Consider the following 21,155-nt stretch of genomic DNA (forward strand, 5'->3'; position numbering starts at 1 on the left):
AAATCATTGTTCCTCTTCTCACAATGTATTTTTTGTAAAGGAAGGCGAGGATAAGTTACTGATGCATTGACAGGTACAGGCGCTTTTGATGAGACGTTTACCCATAAATTCGAACGGCCACTGCAAGGTAGCTATGAAAATAACCAATTGAAGCACAGTGCATCTTCCGTACCACTAGGAGACGCTCTACATTTCTACATTAATCGCGACCAGAGATGGCCAACAATACACATTCACATAGTAAACTGCAGTAATTATCAACCCCGCTTTAAATCATATCCTGTTAACGAGTTTTGTTTTCAGGGATGACAATGACTTAAGTACTTGTACTCTTTACAAGGAATTTCAAATCCAGAAGCTAATCTAAGAACGACGAACGAAGAATTCTTCGGGTTAAGCCATAGTCGGTCAGTTTGTGAAAGATTGCAGGCGCTCTCAGTTTGGAAGGCTGCTATTCCTATACCCCTTTCCTTGTAACATGTTGAAGTCCAAGACATTCGTGAAGAAGACGCGCTCGGGGGGGATTATGAAAATTGTACGGGAGCACTACCTACGAGATGATATCTATTGCGGCAGCGCGGCTTGCAGTGTATGCCCGCAGAAGGATCAAGTGCTGCAGCGTGACACGAACCTGGAAAGCACGCTTTGCGCCCGCCCTCACTATTTAATGCCCGACACCAACGTGGTGATGCACCAGGTGAGCGATCTGCGTGGATCCGTATGAGTAAAGTGGAGGGCAGATGAGATGTGTTAAGAGAACACATTTAGTCCACTTTTAGGTTGATTATGTGAAGGTTAATGATGGTAAGGCATCGCCTGAAATGTTTGCTGTCGACCGATTCACATTTAGGTATGATGTAGGTGCTCTGTTGATTCAGCTTTTTAACGCGATCGCTTCCAAGTCCTATGTTTGTTACAACCACTAGTTTTTAGTGACCACTGAAAACATTTTTTCCCCGAACCATGGAGGAGCTTGAGCCATATGGCTATCACCGCCGTCCTATTAAAGATCCTTGCTTATAGTAAATATTCAGATTATAAAAACATGAGAACATTGTTAATATCTGAGTTTTTAAAAGAAATTACCAAAATGGAAAGACTAACTTGTAAGTTCTGAAAACATCGAATACTAAGCCACGTAGCTTGTGAAAGTGTTTATTTTTTTGGGATCTTTAACTGGGGAGCATTAATTTAGTACCACTGTATGCTGCTATACTGTGTGTGGATGGTATAACAATAGAGTTACCTGACTAACTTATGAATTTTTATTGCAAGACAACATAGTTACCATGAATTTCTCTTATTGTTACCTTCATACACACACCAAGGTAAATAAATTTCAACAAAATATACTTGACCTCATCACAACATTATATACAGTAGTAGTAAAAATATATTGTGTAAAACAATGTAGAAAATTAGAATTGCACTTCCATCCAATACAGTTAAGTCCTTATAAATAGGAAATAAAACATAATTTAAAGTGGATGAAGTTTAGAAATCAAGAAATGACAGATATGGTTAAGAGACTGCCTTTAACCGTGGTGACTGCAGTAGGAAGGAAACGTTTTATGATGATGATATACTTTGTTATTACTCTAGGGGGACTTGTCTTTTTGCATGACCTTTGGGGGTCAGAGTATAGGTACAGCCATTGTACAGTGCTCCAGAGCAATTTTCTATACAGTATGTCTAGTAGTTCTAGTTCTTTTCCGAAGTTCTCCCTGTGTTACGTTCCAGTCCAGATAAGACTGAGGTAATTAGAACGCTTTATGCATGGTTCAGATCTTGGTGCAGGGTGGAAGGGTATAGGTTTATGTGGAATTGGGACTCCTTTTGGAAGAGATGGGAGCTGTTCTGCCATGATGGGTTACATCTGAACTGGAGGGGCACCAGTGTGTTGTGTAGGTTAGTCAAGGATTGTTTTAAACTAGGGTAACAGGGGTGGGGCAGGGAGTTTAGTACAGATCCAGTTTAGAAATATACACGGAGACACAACTAATGGTGTGAAAATAACAATGCATAGTAGTGCAGATTCTAACCCAACATTTATATCCATAAGTAAATTGAGTAACACGTTAAAAATAGCTTGCCTTAATGCTCTTAAGTTTCAAAAATAAAACAAGTGAGTTAGAGTTGTATTTAGCAGAGCATAATTATCATATTATAGCAATAAGAGAAACCTGGCTAAATAACAATGTTGGGGATGAGTATAACATAGGGGAATACACATTGTTTAGGAAGGATAGACAGAACAGAAAAGGTGGAGTTGCTGAGTATGTCGAACAGAATTTCAGTTGGACAATGAGCCACATCTTAGTGAGGACATGTGGCTTTATCTGGAAATCATTATGGAAAAGGCCTTCTTTTGGGAGTATGTTCTAGACTGCCCAATGCAGACAGTAATTACAATGGACATCCTTTTAGTAATATTCCAGTGTCTCTCCAGCCCCAGCAAGAATAGAGCGCAAGGCAGGAACAATCCCTGAACAGGGAACCAGCTCCTTGCTAGCGCTGTGACACCGTGTCCTCACATGTTTCATTATTAAAAATATAGATTATTTAAATGATGTTAACATTTTATCTGTATAATGTAATAAACATATTTTGCTGCATTTCATCTTAAAAATGATATCTTCATCATATGTAAATACGTGCTAAAGTGGCTCAGGTTGTGCAATATTATAACTGTATTGCAAGTTTACAGTGAGATGATTGTACTTACAGTTGCACTTACAGACAGTTGAAGAGCAGTGGAACAGGTTTAAAATGTTTTACATGTAATACAGGACAGGTGCATACGTAAATTTGGAATTAGTAGGATATTAAAAAAACAACTCTGCAGTGGGTTAATAAAGAGTTAAAAGTAAAGCTGCAAAGGAAAAAAAACAGCTGTATAAGGTGTATAAGACCACTAACTCCAAAGTGAATAATACAGTAGAGTGTATGAGAACATGAGGATGAGGGCAACCATTAAGAAGGATATGAGGGAGGCTAAAAGATGGTTGGAGAGGAATATAGCAGATAAGGCGAAAGACGACTATAAGAGATTGTTTCAGTATTTTAGTAGTAAACGTACAGTCAAGGAGGAGGTGAAGAGCATTAGGAATAGTAAAGGGGAATTAAAATATATAGACAGTGAAATACAAGATGCTGTCGTCTAGATTGCTCTAATCTAATATTGTAATACCATTATTTGTTTCAGAACTAATAAACATCTATTTGTGAAGCAGATCGTTTGGAGTGAGGGAGCCTTTCACATATGCAAAGGTACTTAGTGTAAATTTGAAATATTCCTTGAATTGCAAAGATTTCTAAAAAGCTTTGTATATACAGTACAGTTGCCAAAATAGAAACCAGTACCAGACCAGGTACCCTTTTAGTGAGGGAGCATAGCAGAGGTACTTGTTTTTAGTTCAGAAATTCTTCATTGATCCACAGAATATGTAATACTTAAATTTTAGAATTTTATCTACGCTTTCCAATCGTATTCTTTGTTTCCACGTGGTGTGGACTGTCAGAAAAACAAAAAGAGTGGTTCTGTACACACGTCAGTTCCACAGAGCACACCACTTCTGTTGCTGGCTGAAAGACCTTATAGCAACACAGGTATGGGATGAAATGCTGACTTCTAATGAGGGACCTCCTTTTGAGGAATAACTTGTTGATCCTCTGCCAATGATTAGAAAACAACTACCATCAACTCTTCAGTAAATTTTAAGCATTCCACAGAGTTGTGCTATTTATGTATTTGTTTATTTATAGACATATTTGATTAATGTTCATTTACTACAAATTGATATACAAATGTAAAAATAGTTGAAAATGCCTTTCCCGACTTCATACCAAAAAATAAAAAGTACTAGGTTGAATAGATCTCCTCTGTGCTTATGTATGTTTTTTCTTTAATACTTTTTAGGAACTGAATATAATTCTATTTAATTTTATATTGACAATCATATTATGCTTTATATGTTTACAAATGCAGTTAAAACTAATTTTTCAATAAAAACACATCACATACTGCAATAGGAAAATATAAATATGCATTTAACTAGCATTAAATGTTAACAAAGAATGAGTTTAGAAGACTTTTAATAGCAATAATATGAATAAATGTTGTAGCAGAAAATATGAGAATAACTAGCCACAGTGATGTGCATGTATGCCAGAGCAAGTTAAAGTCTGAAACTTAACCAACATTATGCATGATTAATCAGATAGACTATGACTTTACAATGTATCCAAAAAGTCCATCCATGGCCATCTGTGGAGTATTGAAATGTCCATCCAATATACAGTACAATGCAGATGTGCCTGTATATGTTGGTAGAAAAAAGAAGCACAGTAGTTGTTGTTAGGCTGAAATTTAAATCTTCATTGCTGAAGCAAAATCAAAAGAGAATAATAGAAAAGTAAAGTAGCACAACAATAGTTAAACAATAACAAGTGTAAAATTACCAATAGTCATCTTGCAGGTTTTCAGTATTTTGTGTGACACCTCTTGCAGCCATTATTTTGTGATGGTTCTGAATTATAAAGCCTTGAATCTACAGTTGTGGGATGCTATCCCAGTTCTGCAGAAGGGCTTGACAAAGTTGTAGGTCATTGGCAGGGAGAAGGTCATGTCCCTGGATGTTGTAATTCTGTGTATCCCAGAGACGCTGTATGGAATTAGGGCACTTCACGGAAGCATCTGCACATCAGCATTCCTTGAGACAGTTGTGGCCAAAGCAGCTGTGCTGGGCCTGGCATTGTCCTCCTGTAGGGTCAGTTCTTGTTCCTGTCAGTGATGTGGGCGTTTCGACAGCAGTATGGGTGGCAGTTCAAATATGATCTGATGAACCAGTCTAATATGTCAGTTCTGCACTGGTGTGGTCATTTGAGGATGACCAGATCTTGAATGGTGCCACTTTACTGAAACTTTTCCAAACACAGTGGAGCAGCCTAATCCAATATGTCTGGCAATGCTGGCACATGACATGCAGGCCTAAGCATGATGATGGCCCTTTTTAGTTCTACTGATGGTGTTATAGGCATTATGCAATTGCACAGAAAAATAGGTGGGGCTTTTGTCTTGCTATGACCTAAAATTTGAATTAAGAACTTTTTAAAGGTGACCTCACCAGTCCTAGTTCTTCCCGGATCTCATTGGATTAATGTGCTCCTAATAAGCTTTTGTGTGTTTGGCAAATTGAAGTAAGTACCTTACAGCTCAAGCTGTACTGGTAGGCAGAGATTTAAAACAAGTTGACAAACTATTTTTTTCTAAGTGTTCATATGCTATAACTACAAAGAGTAGATTTTTGTGTTTTGTTTCTCTATTAGTATATTAATATTATTAAGTTTAATGGAAAGTTGGAAATAAATATTTATAAACAATTGTACTTTTTACAGAGAGAGTCAAAACAAGAGACGACTAAGAAAGGTAGTACAGTAATCCCTCGCTATATCGCGCTTCGCCTTTCGTGGCTTCACTCTATCGCGGATTTTATATGTAAGCATATTTAAATATATATCGCGGATTTTTTGCTGGTTCGCGGATTTCTGCGGACAATGGGTCTTTTAATTTCTGGTACATGCTTCCTCAGTTGGTTTGCCCAGTTGATTTCATACAAGGGACGCTATTGGCAGATGGCTGAGAAGCTACCCAGCTTACTTTTCTCTCTCTCTCTCTCTCTCTCTTGCGCTGACTTTTTCTGATCCTGACGTAGGGGGATTGAGCAGGGGGGCTGTTCGCACACCTAGACGATACGGACGCTCGTCTAAAAATGCTGAAAGATTATCTTCACGTTGTCTACCTTCTGTGCAGCTGCTTCATGAAGTGACATGCTGCACGGTGCTTCGCATACTTAAAAGCACGAAGGGCACGTATTGATTTTTTTATCTGTCTCTCTCTCTCTCTGCTCCTGACGGAGGGGGTGTGAGCTGCCGCCTTCAACAGCTTTGTGCCGTGGTGCTTCGCATACTTAAAAACCAAACAGCCCTATTGATTTGTTTGCTCCTTTGAAGAGGAAAATATGTTTGCATTCTTTTAATTGTGAGATGGAACTGTAATCTCTGTCTTGTCATGGAGCACAGTTTAAACTTTTGAAAAAGAGACAAATGTTTGTTTGCAGTGTTTGAATAACGTTCCTGTCTCTCTACAACCTCCTGTGTTTCTGCGCAAATCTGTGACCCAAGCATGACAATATAAAAATAACCATATAAACATATGGTTTCTACTTCGCGGATTTTCTTATTTCGCGGGTGGCTCTGGAACGCAACCCCCGCGATGGAGGAGGGATTACTGTAGTACCCTTACTGAATGGCAATATCTCATGTCTAATGGCTTAATTCAAAGTCTTTATGTTGCTTTTCTCCTTGGTAACAGTTTATAACAGTTTTTTTTTTTGTTTGAAAGTGACTGAAGAGTATTTCTAAAGCACATGGTTTGTAAATACTAGTAGACAGAGTGAGGACAAAATTGAATACATTGAGTAAGTCTAGTGAGTGAAAACTGTAAGGTACAATAACAGATACAACGATGGGTATTTTAACTACTCCACCTTTACATTAAATGTGGCATAATTTAACAACAGCTGTTGAAGCTAACTTTGTACTTAGCATTGTACTTATTTTTGAGGGTGATTGCAGTTTATCATTATATATGCTTTTGTTTGAAAACAAACTGTCAGTTTCAATTTGCCATCAAAGTAGTCTAAACTTGATATAATTTAATCTCCTTTTTCAGGTTGACATTTTGGAGGACCTTGTTATTTCCAATGTCATCATTCTGCAGACTGTTTTGCAAGAAGTCAGGCACAGAAGTGCACCGATATATAAAAGAATTAAAGACATAATACATAATACAGAAAAACATTTCTACACTTTTACTAATGAACACCACAGGTAGGTTTTTGGTTTCTATTTTTTTACCTACAAATGTTTAAGATGACACAATGAACAAAATGTACAGTGGACTGCCATTAGGAGTGGTTTTAGGATTGCCTATGTTCCCGCTATAATCCTCAAATATGAGGAATCTAGCCTAGAGTTCTACCTGTTCGCTGAACTGGTCAGCAGACACTTTACAACCTTAGCTTTTCTTGAATTGCATATTTAACCTTTGTATATTATGCCTGTTTTATATTATTATTATTATTGTTATTATTATTTCTTAGTATTAATGTGAACAATTTGTGAAATTAGTGCAAATTATATAAGACAGACCATACAGTTCAGCCATCATGTGTGTCCTTTTTAATTAAACATATTTATGTTTTAAACTGGAATTCTTCATAAAACGGAACTACCATCAATCAATCAACCTACCCATTATGTTATTTTGTTATATTTATAGTAGGTATAGAAAAGAATCACCCCTGTTGAAAATACTCGCATTTTGCTGCTTTATAACTTAAAATGAAAACACACAAATTTTTTTTCAGCTTTATTTACTTGATGCAACCTGTAACATCCACTGTATATCTTATTTGGATATACACATTTTTCAAATAAAATATACTCAGTTGCTAAAAAGTTAAGTTAAATGCATATTCATGTACAGTATATAATATCTGTAGTAACTGCTAGTTTTCTTTAGTATCAGTTGTTAAATATGAGGGGAGGGGATGGGACAGGGATCATTTACAGCTTTGTTTAGGGCAGCAAAAACGCTAGAGCTGGTCCTGGAGCCGTCATCATTTGTTTTTCCCCCACTCAATACTGATTTTGGCTCCATGGCCGCTAGTATCTTACCTAACCCACTGCAGCGTCCAAGAAACGAAAATCTGAATAAAAGAGAAGACAGTTTCCAAAACAAACATGAGGCAGAGTATACAATTCTGGTAAAGGTACCTATGTTTCTTGTTTGTAAAGAAAATGTGATGGGAGTTCCTGATTTATTCTGGTTTACATTGGGTATATAAAGTGTTATTTTTGGCCCTTAGTAAAACTGAGCTTGATGCCCCTATCCTAGCCATTTATAGTTTCATTGAAGACTGTTTGATATTCAAAGTAGAGTTTATAAGAATGATTTGTAGACAGGAAATTGTTTTTTTATATTATTTATACTGTTTTGTTTATTTTGTAAAATTGATCATGATTCTTATCTGAAGAGGAGTTGTTTAAACAAAGATTAATTATGGTCATGAAACATGATCGTTATAGGCAGGCGTGACTGCTATTGCCATTTAGCAGCTGTATGAGTTGAGTAAGTTAATGTTTATTTTTCTCTTTTCCTTTAGAGAAACCTATATTGAACAAGAAAAAGGTGAAAATGCAAATGACCGCAATGACCGTGCAATCCGGGTTGCAGCCAAGTGGTACACTGAGCACTTAAAAAACGCAGCTGATAAAGATTTGAGAGTTATTTTATTGACAAATGACAGGAAGAATAAAGAGAAGGCTGAAGAATCTGGACTTCTGGCATACACTTGTAAACCTTTTTTTGTTTCACTATATAGTAAAATTAATGTCTACCTTGAATTTAGTATTTAAAAATTTTTGCATATATAAACTTTTGTCAGTTTTCTTTCTGTTTTAAGTAATGCAGTAGTATTTTTTTATTAAATTATGAGAAGCAGTTTTTTTTTAAATATTTTCAAATGGGAAGCACCTTTAATGGAGTGTGGTTTCACTGATATGCTGTCTGTGCTAAACCTGAATTCCTTGTAGGTGAAGAGTATGTGAAGAGCCTAGTGGCCAATCCAGAACTTGTAGATCGTCTTGCTTCAATACCAGATAATGAGGTATTTTTTAAGTTGTTGCTAATATGAATTTTTCATGACAGGGACAAGTTATCAAAAGCAATTCTTTTCCAAAATGAACCTAATAAAATATGGGTAATTGTTAGTCTTTTTTAAAAATTAAGTGAACAGCCTATTTGTTTCAAATATTTTTGTTATATGGATATGTGTACTACAAACCATTTTATATATACAGTACATCCCCAACATTCGCAGGGGTTACATTCCTAGAGCACCCGCGAATTGTGAAAAACCACGACTTTTGGATGTGGTTAAAAAATGCCTTTTAAATGCCTATTTTTATAGTTTAAACTCTAAATACAGTATGCCTCCAAAGCACTTTAATTTCGTTGTAAACTCAGCTTAATACATTAACACATTACCTAAAAAATTACCTTAATACATTACCTAAAAACAGAATGTAAAGGTAAACCTGTGTACGGTACAGTACTGTTCTGCTATGTCTCCCGCAGTGCTAGAATGTAAAATACCGATGTTACCACTATACGTACTGTAATTCATGCAAGCGCGTTTTATTTGGTATGTGCTGTCATTTTCTTTGTTATAAGTAGAGTAAATACATACAGTAATTTCATTTAATTAAAATACAGTAAAATGTATGGGTACTCACCAATGATGAATGATATTGATGATGATGATGAAGTAGCTGTGCAGTACGATGTAGAGAATTTAAAAGTCCTCGGGTGGTGCCTCTTCTTCAGGCGCTTCAGGAGGAATCGTGTCTTTGGACGGGTCTTCTTCTGGTGGAGTTTCGTGCTGGCTTTTCTTTATAGGTTTCAGGAACATTGTGATGGGAAGTTGCTACATTGTTTCCTGTAGCAAACTGCTGGTACAATTCCCGTGCTTTCTCACAGATGATGTTACTGTCCAAGGGGATGTTCTTCTTCCTGCAGTTGATGATCCACAATGCCAAGGCAGATTCCATCCTGATGATATTTTTATTCCTTACGGTCGTTACCTTTTTGGCACTGTCACAGAAACTTACAGATACGGTTCTCCAGATCGCTGCTTCGTTCTTCTTTATGTAGTGTGCGGTGCTTTCATTAATGGCATAGTGGCACGCTACTGCAACATAACTTTTTAGTTCCCAGAGTAAATCACGTAGTTCAACCGGAGTGTTTTAAACTTCTTCTGGCGCTTAGGCTCAGTGCCAGAAGCCTTAGAAGGTGCAAGGCATTTAGGCGACATCTTGTGCGTTTAAGAATAACAAAATGGAAAACATGAGGACACTCAGCTGGAGACGCGTCACAGGACAGCAGTCAATCAGCAGCAAGGAGAAATGAATAACGCTCCCGGATTGGCTATTTTCACCATCCCAAACCGCGTTTCCCTCAGCAGTGGTAAACCCATTCACCTGGAGATGCGTCACAGGGCAGTAGTCAATCAGCAGCAAGGCAAAATGAATAACGCTCTCGGATTGGCTACTTTCACCATCCCAAACTGCGTTTCCCTCAGTGGTGGTAAACCCACTCACCTGGAGACGCGTCACAGGGCAGCAGTCAATCAGTAGCAAGGAGAAATGAATAACACTCCCGGATTGGCTACTTTCACCATCCCAAACCGCGTTTCCCTCAGCGTTTGCTTCCTGTTGTCTCTACAGCTCAGTATTGCCATGAAAAAAGCCATTAAAAATTGTGGAGGATATTTGCACTTTCTGCTAACAATTAATAGTTAGGTTCTAAGGAAAAATCCGCGAACGACCGAGTCCGCGAACCCTAACAGGGCAGCAGTCAATCAGCAGCAAGGAGAAATGAATTACGCTCTCGGATTGGCTACTTTCACCATCCCAAACCGCATTTCCCTCAGCGGTCGCTTCCTGTTCTCTCTACAGCACAGTATTGCCATGAAAAAAGCCATAAAAAATTGCTTAGGATATTTGCACTTTCTGCTAACAATTAATAGTTAGGTTCTAAGGAAAAATCCTCGAACGACTGAGTCCGTGAACCCTGAACCGCGACTTAGCGGGGGTCTACTGTATATCTATCCATCCTATATCTATCTATCCATCCATCCATCGTCCACCACTTATCCAAAGTCGGGTCGCAGGGGCAGCAGCCTAAGCAGGGAAGCCCAGACCCCCCTCTCCCCGCCCATTTCCTCCAACTCCTCTGGGGGGACCCTGAGGCGTTCCCAGGCCAGCCGGGAGATATAATCCCTCCAGCGTGTCCTATGTCTGCCCCGTGGCCTTCTCCCAGTGGGACATGCCCGGAACACCCCCCTAGGGAGTCGTCCAGGGGGCATCCTGACCAGAGCCCGAACCACCTCAACTGGCTCCTCTCAATGCGGAGGGGCAGCGACTCTAGTCCAAGTTTCTCCCGGATAACTGAACTCCTCACCCTATCTCTAAGGGAAAAGTCCAGCCACCCTATGGAGAAAACTCATTTCGGCTGCTTGTATCCGTGATCTTGCTCTTTCGGTCACTACCCAAAGCTCGTAGATCAACTGGTAAATCGACAGCTTCACCTTTTGGCTCAGCTGTCTCTTCACCACGACGGACCATTGCAGAGCCCGCATTAGTGTGGATGCCGCACCGATCTGTCTGTCAACCTCCCGCTCCATTTTTCCCTCACTCATGAACAAGACCCCGAGATACTTGAACTCCTCCACTTGAGGCAGTAGTGTGTTCTCAACCTAGAGAGAGCATCCCACCCTTTTCTGGCAGAGAACCATGGCCTCGGATTTAGAGGTGCTGACTCTCATCCCCGCCGCTTCACACTTGGCTGTGAACCGCTCCAGTGAGAGCTGGAGGTCACTGTCCAATGAAGCCAACAGAACCACGTCATCCGCAAATAACAGAGACGAGATTCTGAGGTCACTGAACCAGACCCCCTCTGCTCCTTGGCTGCGCCTAGAAATTCTGTCCATAAAACTTATGAACAGAATCGGTGACAAAGGGCAGTCCTGGCAGAGTCCAACCTCAACAGGAAACGAGTTTGACTTATTACCGGCAATGCGGACCAAGCTCCTGCTCCTCCTGTACAGGGACTGAATGGCTTGTAACAACGAGCCTTGTACCCCATACTCTTGGAGCACACCCCACAGGATGCTTCGAGAGACACGGTCGAATGGTTTCTCCAAATTCACAAAACACACGTGGACTGATTGGGCAAACTCCCATGCCCCCTCCAGGATCCTGGAAAGGGTGTAGAGCTGGTCCAGTGTTCCATGGCCGGGACGGAATCCGCTTTGTTCCTCTTGAATCTGAGAATCGGCTATCGACCGAACTCTCTTCTCCAGCACCCCTGAATAGACCTTACCGGGGAGGCTGAGGAGTGTGATCCCCCCAATAGTTGGAGCACATCCTCCGGTCATCCTTCTTAAAAAGGGGGAGCACCACCCCGGTTTGCCAATCCAGAGGCACTGCCCCCGATGTGTGTGTGTGTGTGTGTATATATATATATATATATATATATATATATATATATATATATACTGGGTGTGTTTGCCCCCGGCTCGCTTCGCTCGCCAACCCCCGTGCTTGTGCTACATGCTAACGTCTTTGTGGTTCTGCCGCTCATGGATGGGGATGTACAATTTACTAACTATTTTACATTATAGCGAGTAGGTAACATATTAAAAAATATTAAAGGTAATAATTTGAATGTAAATTATGTTTCATGTTGCGTTAAGAGTTATTCATTGTGTAATACAATTTTGTTCTGTTTGGCTTTGAAATTAACATGCAAAAATTTTTTAAACTTACACTTTTACTGTAAAACTTAAGTAAAAACAATTTTTTGAATTAAATTTTCATCAATATCACATTGAATTGTGATTCTGTGTTTAGATTATCATCATGACAACGTCACGTATAACTGCACGTGATTGAATTTCGTTTCTCTCTATTAAATAAAACGACTTTTTCAAATGTTTGACTATGAGATTTGTAAATTGTCTTTGCAAAAGCTATTCTAATGGGAAACTGTTAACATTTTAATACGAATGGCATATCAAGATCTCCTTTGTTGTCTAATGTTATCCCCTGAAGATGTACTTCATTTAATCCTTCTTTCTACAGTAATTCGTGCGGCGGAAAACCGGACAGTGTTAATGGTTGTAGATATTCTTTGGAATATTGTAAGTTGATGTTTTCATCTTCCGCACGATCACCACCAATTCTTACAGCATAGTTTATTGATATGCATTTAACCAATTTGCAGTGTAACCAATCGTCATTTTTGCCGTTAATTCGTTTGACTTTCTCGGTGTACTCATTTTTAATGTTGATAACCCTTTGTGATGAAATTCTTCAATAAGATTTAGACATAATACATTGTCTTTAATTGGGGACTTAAAGTGAGGAAAATGTTAAAGTTTATAAGAGCTGAGAGTGCAAGAACTGTGTCTGTCAAAAGCATTCACACAAATGAGAATTGAGAGTACCATGTGCATGGTTTTCTATGGTTGAGAGGAGGGCATGACTTGAAAACATCTCATGGTCAAAGTCTCAACTCGTGGGAATTGAAAAAATCTTCCAAAAAGTCTAGTCTTCCAAAAAGTCTCGTCACAGGATTTTTTTTATTATAATAGATATATACTGTATATATATATATATATATATATATATATATATATATATATATATATATATATATATATATATATAAAATTTTTTCCAACATTTCTGCTGTTTGTTTATATTTTCAGAATGTAATTGAAAGCGGTAGAATAATCTTTCAAGAACATTTCCAGCTGTCTAGACTACAGCAGGGCATCAAGTCTGGTACTTACTTGCAGGGAACATTTCGGGCCAGCAGAGATAACTACTTGGAAGCCACTGTGTGGGTCCATGGAGATAATGCTGAAAATCAAGAGGTGAGATTAAGTTATTTGCCAACACTGTATAAATTATTTGTATGTGGGGGTTAAAAGTAATGTATCAGATTTTGATTCCTCTGGTCAGTTTATGCAATTTTGTGGTGCAACTGTCTGCAGATTTAATATTGAAGTAATTGTTAACTGACCCAATCCATCCATTAATCCGCTATTTCCTGAGCAGGGTCACAGGGGAATGTAATTAGTGCTAAGTAATGAAAATAATTAAGGAAAGTTTCTACGTCTTGTTTTGGATTAGTGAAATTCTTTAAAAACTGTAAAATACTTCATAGTACAGTGGAACCTCGGTTCACGACCATAATTTGTTCCAAACCTCTGGTCGTAAACTGATTTGATCGTGAACCAAAGCAATTTCCCCCATAGGACTGTATGTAAATACAATTAATCCGTTCCAGACCGTACGAACTGTATGTAAATATATTTCTTGTAAAGATTTTTAAGCACAAGTATAGTTATTTACACCATAGAATGCACAGTGTAATAGTATACTAATGTAAAAATATTGAATAACACTGACACAAACACCCAGGCTCCTGCTCAGCTGCATGCGCAGGCTCTCTCTCTCTCTCTCAGCAGCACGCGAGCCCCCCTCTCCTCTCAGCTGCACGCTCTCTCTCTCTCTCTCTCTCTCTCTCTCTCTCTCTCTCTCTCTCTCAGCAGCACGTGAGCCCCCCCTCCCCCCCCCCCCCCTCAAACATTGCAGCAGTTCGCGCTATAGCCTTACAATCCGATCGCTGTATAAACACTTTTTAAATGAGTTTTAAGCACAGGGGGGAAAAAAAGGAACATTTGAACAAATCTGAACTTTATTTAAAAGCCAACCAAGAAAGTAACATTACAGGAGTTTAAGCTAATAGCATTACAACCCGATCACTGTAAACACTCTTTTTAAATGAGTTTTAAGCACAGGGAAAAAATGAACATTTGAAAAAAGAGAAAAGTAACATTGCAACACTTCTCATAATTAAGTCTCAATAATTCTCACCACTCTTCACTTGCTTAGAAGCCATGGTTAACTGCAAAAGCACACGAAATACTGTAGAGCACAAAGAGTTCACAGGTAAAGCACGCACATCTGACTGAGAACAATGAACAGGGAGAGGCTGAACACGTGCTTAAATACAGTAATCGGCGCGTACGAACCGGAAGGGAAATGAAATAGAGCACAAACACTTCACAGCGAAAGCACGCACGCACGGAGAACAATGCAACACATGCAGAAATCATCGGCGCGCACAAACCGAAAGGGAAACTGGCTTGTTCGTACACCGAGTGTGTGGTCGTGAACCAAGGCAAAAGTTTGGCGAACTTTTTGGTCGTAAACCGAGTTGTACGTGTACCGAGACGTTCGTGAACCGAGGTTTCACTGTATATCTTTTATACTTAACATGACATGCTGTACGAAATTTGTTTTGCTCTTGTATGTATCCCACTGAATCCGAACACAGGGTCACGGGGGTCAGAAATAAGAACACAGAAAATATGTAAAAAAAAATTCTGGTACTGTCTGTTTTAGAAAAGAACTCTATTTTTTATGTGTTTAGATTCTTATCCAGGGTCTAAAGAATTTAAACAGGGCAGTACATGAAGATATTGTTGCAATTGAATTGTTTCCAAAAGACAAGTGGATGGCACCCTCGTCAGTTGTGCTTGAAGATGAAGGCACAGCAGAAGATAATAGCGATGATGATAAAGAAAAAATTGTAAGTCAGAAAAGTCTGTGTTTGCAAACTGTTTTTATGCAACATTTTTATGATGTTTTTTCTTTTCATTACTGTCTAGGTCCACAATTGTTGTTATAGTATTAATATATGTTTACAGCAGGAAGCAGGGAACCAAATGAAAACACTAAAAATTAATCTGTTAAAGGTTTACTAACTGTATTATCATGGTATTTCCCTCTACTTACCCTTTACCTATTTTATTTAAGGGTAAGTGTACTCATCAAGTTTGTTACCAGGTTGGTCTACTGTTGCACTTTAAGACCACAAAAGTACCATATGAAAGATGTATACACATGCACGTTATTCCCTAGCACTTTAACCCACACAAGTACTGTATGAATAACATATGCACAGTCTGCTTTCCCTAGTACTCTAAGAGACTTACTTATCATAGGCTTGAACAACATGCGAAGTCTTACATATGTCTCAGACCTAAATATTACCTTTGATCTCCAAGAATATATTCAAACATACAAAGACTCAACATCCCTGGGTATAGGCCATTTATCAATGAGTGAATGTTTTACTTTAACGCACTGTTCATTACTGGACAGAGCTCTTTGTCCACAGCTCGATAAACCTTGCAGCTTGGATCATATGGCACTTCCTCACTGCTCCAGGTGCTAAAAGAAATTAATTTAACTTATTCAGTCACTCTAAATATGAAGACAAAGTATAGAAAGTTAATAGCTGCATGGTATTTATTACATGAATAATAATACCAGTAGAGAAAAACATAAAAGAAAATGAGGATAGCAAAGTCTGGATATATATAGTCTTTAGAAAAAGCTTACGAAAAGTTAAAAGATGACAAGGATGAATGTCGCAGGCGGCTTGTGATCTAGTAGTCGTAGTTGTTCATTAGATGCTTTTCTGACGATCAGATGGCCGATGTTGCTGACGCCCTCTTCTGACGTCGCTCTATTCTCTGTCCCTAATGTCACTCTTCAGACAAGACATATTTATTATAAAATTTCATGCTGGGGGTTTCACAACACATGATTGTTGCATACACCTGACTGGCTGGCTGTCAATATGATGGATGAATTTTGCTCAGATTCTTTAATTCTTGAGCATGCCCATTTTTCCCAAACAATAAAAGTTTTTATGTTGCTTAGTACTACTGGCATGTCTTCCTTTCCCAGGCTGTAAACCAATTTAGCAACTTGTTGTCCCAAATCTCAGGTTTTAAAGTAATCAATAGCCGGAGGCATCTCCTGAATTGCTGGTCAGTTCAAACAAGTGGTACTGTGATTTAGGAAAACAGATTGCCTTTGATCTTAACTGTCCATGGAAGTATTAAGTTCATTTGTTGTTTTGTCTTGAACAAAATATAATGAAAATTTAGTCCAAAATTTACAGTTTTTGTACCCCCACAACATTAACTTAAAACAAAAAGGAAATACTGTTAGTGATTACATTAAAATACTTTAACTATTAATTTTATTCTTACTATCTTAAGATAGAAACAAATGTTGAAATACTTTATTTGACAGTTCAAGAGAGAAAATTTAGTTAACTGATTCAGTACAATTTTCTTTAACTTTTCAGCTAAAAATGGAGATACAGGAAAGTATGCTGAAGCCTACTGGAAGAGTTGTTGGCATCATTAAAAGAAACTGGAGACAATACTGTGGAATGCTATCAAAGTCACAAATCAAAGAGGTGAAGTAACATTTTAGTAAAATGTAAATAATCATCACTCACCCTTTACCCAGATGATTTATTTGCAATATTTTAAACAAGTGAAAAGTATCTCCTTATTCCTTATTTATATTGCCTTGTCAAATTAAAATGTGGCATGAACATATAGAAAGAGAAAATATCTCTACACTGAAAATTGGAAAAAAATTAAAAGAAATGCTTATTAAGTTGGGGCTGTAATTTAATCAAATATACACCAATATAACAAAGCATGTTTTATTTTTGGCATATGATAATAAAAATATTGTTGTATGTTTATAAGAAAAATTAAAAGGATTAAATACCGAATGTCATACCTGAATCTTTTTTTGCCAGCACTGCTGTGAAGCGCTCATTTTTTGGCCTATCTGGTTTGACCTGACCTTGGTTGTATTCAGCCAAAATGTGCCTAGTTTTTCCAGAGATTTCAGTTAATCAAACTTAAGCTAATTTTTATTTTTAAATGAAAGTAGTGCTGCACTTACTGTAAGCATATTAAATGCTATGTTTATGTGCCCTGAGTAATATGGTAATTTGGCTCTCTTTGATGCAGATTACACATGAGCACTGTTTCAAGTGATAGCTACCAGTGAAAAAGTTTTGTCACCTGAATTCAGAGTTGTGATGTAACCCTTAACTTTTGCCATTTTGCAGAAATGCATTTTGGATGTCATATTATATAAGGTGTGATGGCTTCTGTTTTTCACAAAAAAATGAGATATTACCTTTTAATTTATTTTTGCATCGGTACATGTGAACAAAATGAAATTGGGAAAAGTGTAATATCGCAAATGGTATGTATGAAAACTCCATAGTACAATAAAAACCAAACAAGACAAGGATACCAGCGCTTTAAGATGTAATATCTGTATTTTCAATTCATAATATTTTGATTAGTTTTAAGGGACAAGCTAAGCTTCCTTTTATATAACTATAAAATATATCCCCTTTGGGTCACATGATTTGTCATGCGCTGCCCACATGTTTAGTTATCTAACACTGGTCAGAAAAGTGAGGTAACTTGCTGATTCCAGTTCCTCTTTAATGCCCTAAACCCTTAATGTCTGCCAGAGCAGTACTTTCTCTACTTCTTTATATATTGACATGTCATTTAGCCCATTACAATAACGGGCGCTAGAACAGTAGTGCATAAACATTAGTAGGAACAGTCTATATTAAATGGCAAGGGACTTTGACCTCATTCTTTTTGTTGGTCGTATTTTTCTTTCTTTCAGCCTTTCTTTTGTTGATGTTTACTTGCTGAGCTGACCGTTCTTCGTGGGCTGCCGCCGTGTATTGTGTGTCTTTAATTTTCTGTGATAGTAATACTGTCTTGTACGTCCGCTGGCTTGTACGGCCGTAATATACCTTTAATTTTCTCTGGCAGTAATACAGGCGTGCACGTTGGTAATATGCCTTTAATCTCCTCTGACAGTAATACTGGCTTGTATGTGGCTGTAATATGCGTCACTGTATTGTGTACCTTTAATTTCCTCTCGCAGTAATACTGGTTTATATTTCTATAAAACGCCTCTAACTTTCTCTGACAATAATATCGCGCATCGCACCGTGCCCCGCACATGCGCACTTCACTAGAAGACACACACACACGGACACCTGGACACACACAGGGATTTTATTAAAGAGGATTAGTATAAACTAAACAGTATTCTCTCCAGACAGAGGAGCAGCTTCAGCGACAGACTGCTGTCAATGTCCTGCTCCACTGACAAGATCATTCCTCCCCCACACTATGCGACTCTTCAATTCCACCCGGGGGGGGGGGCAGGAACGTTAACATTATACAAAGTTATTGTCTGTCTGTATACCTACATTGTTATCGGCATTGTTATCACTCTTTAATATTGTTCTTTATCAGTATGCTGCTGCTGGAGTATGTGAATTTCCCCTTGGGATTAATAAAGTATCTATCTATCTATCTATAGATAGATACTAAAATTACTGTCAATACATTATTTTAGCATTTATTTGCCTAGTTTCAAAAAGTGTATTCCCTAATACAAGATGGTTTTTCAGGGAGCATAGGCTAATAGATGGAGGCTTTGTTGAAGGAAAAACAATTGATAATGTAACTGGAACAGAACTTTGTTCCTTGTTGCTGTATTATCTTAGAATTTTCTTAAGGTTTTTCTAGATATTCTAAACTGGCTCCTTTTCTCTGTCTCCATGAGTGAGCCATGTGATGGACTGGAACTCCAGCTAGGGGTTGGCTCCTGTCTTGCTTACAACTGATGTTGCTTAGATAGCCCCCGACTACCATAACCCTGAACGGAATGGAACAAATGTAAGAATGTTTTTATGTTAGGGAAAGATAAACATAAAGGATAAACAAATGCATGTTGAGTCACACGGAGGGTCAAACCATGGATTCATATTTTACATGTTGTTTACTGTTTCTCCCACACATCTAAAGGTTGGCAAGTTTTAAACTACTGACATGAGTAAGGTGCATGATATATTTTTTCATGCTGAAACATCAGTTTAAAGCAATTTAAAGCAAGTGGTTGGACAACATGAACCTGTCTGACAAAGTCATTGTAAAAGGTTGTCATTTTTTTTTTTTTTAATCATGTAAAGGCAAAGAAGCATTTGTTTACACCAGCAGACCGTAGGATCCCCAGAATACGAATAGAGACCAGACAGGCCTCAACATTGGAAGGACAGAGGATTATTATTGCAATTGATGGATGGCCTAAAAATTCCAGATATCCAAATGTAAGTGTACTGTATATTTATAATAAAATACCTGTGTGTGACTGAAAATTTGGTAAGTGGCATAAAAATGATGGGAAAACAAGCTAATTAAATTATGAAAATAATAACTTGAAATCAAATATAAGCATATATATTAGTATGAATTAAATTACCGTTCATGGTTATGCCAGTGAAAGCAAATTAGAATGTGGTTACCATGTATCTGTTTTATTGATATACTTCACTTTTGTTGCATGTTTGACAAATTTTGCCTTTACTAAAAATGCACCATTTATTGTTTTTATTTTGGTTAAACAGATCATAATAATAATATTATGTGCATTATAAATATTAGTAAGTTTTAACTTGTTGAGTCTTGATATATTTGGTGCATCTAAGAAGTAAATGTTCATTTAATCCTTTTTAGATATGGGTAACAATGTTATTTTGCATCATTGTGTGTGTTTTTTTTTTTTTTTAACTTATCAGTTTTAAAATTTCCACAGCCGTTAAATGAGACATTTCAACTCCTGTTTGATGAATATCTTCCTTGCTTGGTTGAGAAGTCTAAAAAGGAATGGGTTAAAGTCTGAGCAAGGCTAGGTGTTAATTTTTGGTAGCATGGTTACCAGTAGTAAACTATGGATGAAATTGATAATTATATTCTGGAAATTTTAATTTATAAAGGGACTCTCAGGATGAATAAACTATAGGTATCCCCCAATTAGCTACTAGTTTAAGCTGCAAATATTTGATTAAATCCTGTTTATAGTTAGACTTCTAGCTTTATTGAACATTTCTTTGTACAGTACTCCTTCTCTCCTGTTCCTTTCTGTTACCTGATTTCTATTGGTTTTCAATGGAGAAAGAAATTTTTTGCCAGTCCTAGGTGACTTTTTCAAATTTAGTGCTGTCAGACAGTCCTCTGGAAAGAAAGGTCTAGATTCATATCCAAATTATTAACATTATAAATACTAAACTTATGCAATGTTAAAAAATGTATTTTGGATTTCATTTGAAAATACTTTTTTAATCAGAGAATATTTTGTAACAATAAAACATCACTTTTGTGGGGCTAAAATATTGCATTCACCAATGTATGCATAAGTCACCGCTTTTTAAATTTTTATTTATTTTATTAAATTTTCCATTGTCTAACAACTTGACTAAAAAGTGTTACTGTACATTTATAAAATTACATTTACATCATATTTCTAGTATTTGACTTTTCATACTTAGATTTGTATTCATCAAGTATTCAGACCCCAGCATTTATACTTTTGTAGGATGTGAAGAAAGGTTTTGTACAACTAAAACTGTACTCTGTGATTTAGTCATGTGTTTTAAAAGGATTACCTGTAGCTGTAATAAAAGTGCTAAAGTCTTAGCTTGGTAAGTTTAATTGCTGATTAGTTAAATTCAATTTTTTTTTTTTGCATTTTATTGA

The 21,155-nt window shown here is 37.4% G+C and overlaps 1 protein-coding gene across 1 annotated transcript in view; it reads left to right on the forward strand.

The window, feature by feature from the left end:
• The first annotated feature begins 201 nt into the window (after nucleotides 1–201).
• Nucleotides 202–21,155, forward strand: part of dis3 (DIS3 exosome endoribonuclease and 3'-5' exoribonuclease) — a 53,233-nt gene continuing 32,279 nt past the window's right edge. The window contains exons 1-8 of the mRNA XM_028799618.2: nucleotides 202–697; nucleotides 6,734–6,891; nucleotides 8,229–8,419; nucleotides 8,659–8,732; nucleotides 13,398–13,565; nucleotides 15,131–15,289; nucleotides 16,862–16,975; nucleotides 19,592–19,729. Of these exons, the coding sequence (XP_028655451.2) occupies nucleotides 479–697; nucleotides 6,734–6,891; nucleotides 8,229–8,419; nucleotides 8,659–8,732; nucleotides 13,398–13,565; nucleotides 15,131–15,289; nucleotides 16,862–16,975; nucleotides 19,592–19,729 (1,221 nt within the window). The 5' untranslated portion in view covers nucleotides 202–478. The remainder of the gene's footprint in view (nucleotides 698–6,733; nucleotides 6,892–8,228; nucleotides 8,420–8,658; nucleotides 8,733–13,397; nucleotides 13,566–15,130; nucleotides 15,290–16,861; nucleotides 16,976–19,591; nucleotides 19,730–21,155) is intronic.

This window comes from Erpetoichthys calabaricus, chromosome 4 (genome assembly GCF_900747795.2).
Source record: "Erpetoichthys calabaricus chromosome 4, fErpCal1.3, whole genome shotgun sequence".
Classification (NCBI taxonomy): Eukaryota; Metazoa; Chordata; class Cladistia; order Polypteriformes; family Polypteridae; genus Erpetoichthys; species Erpetoichthys calabaricus.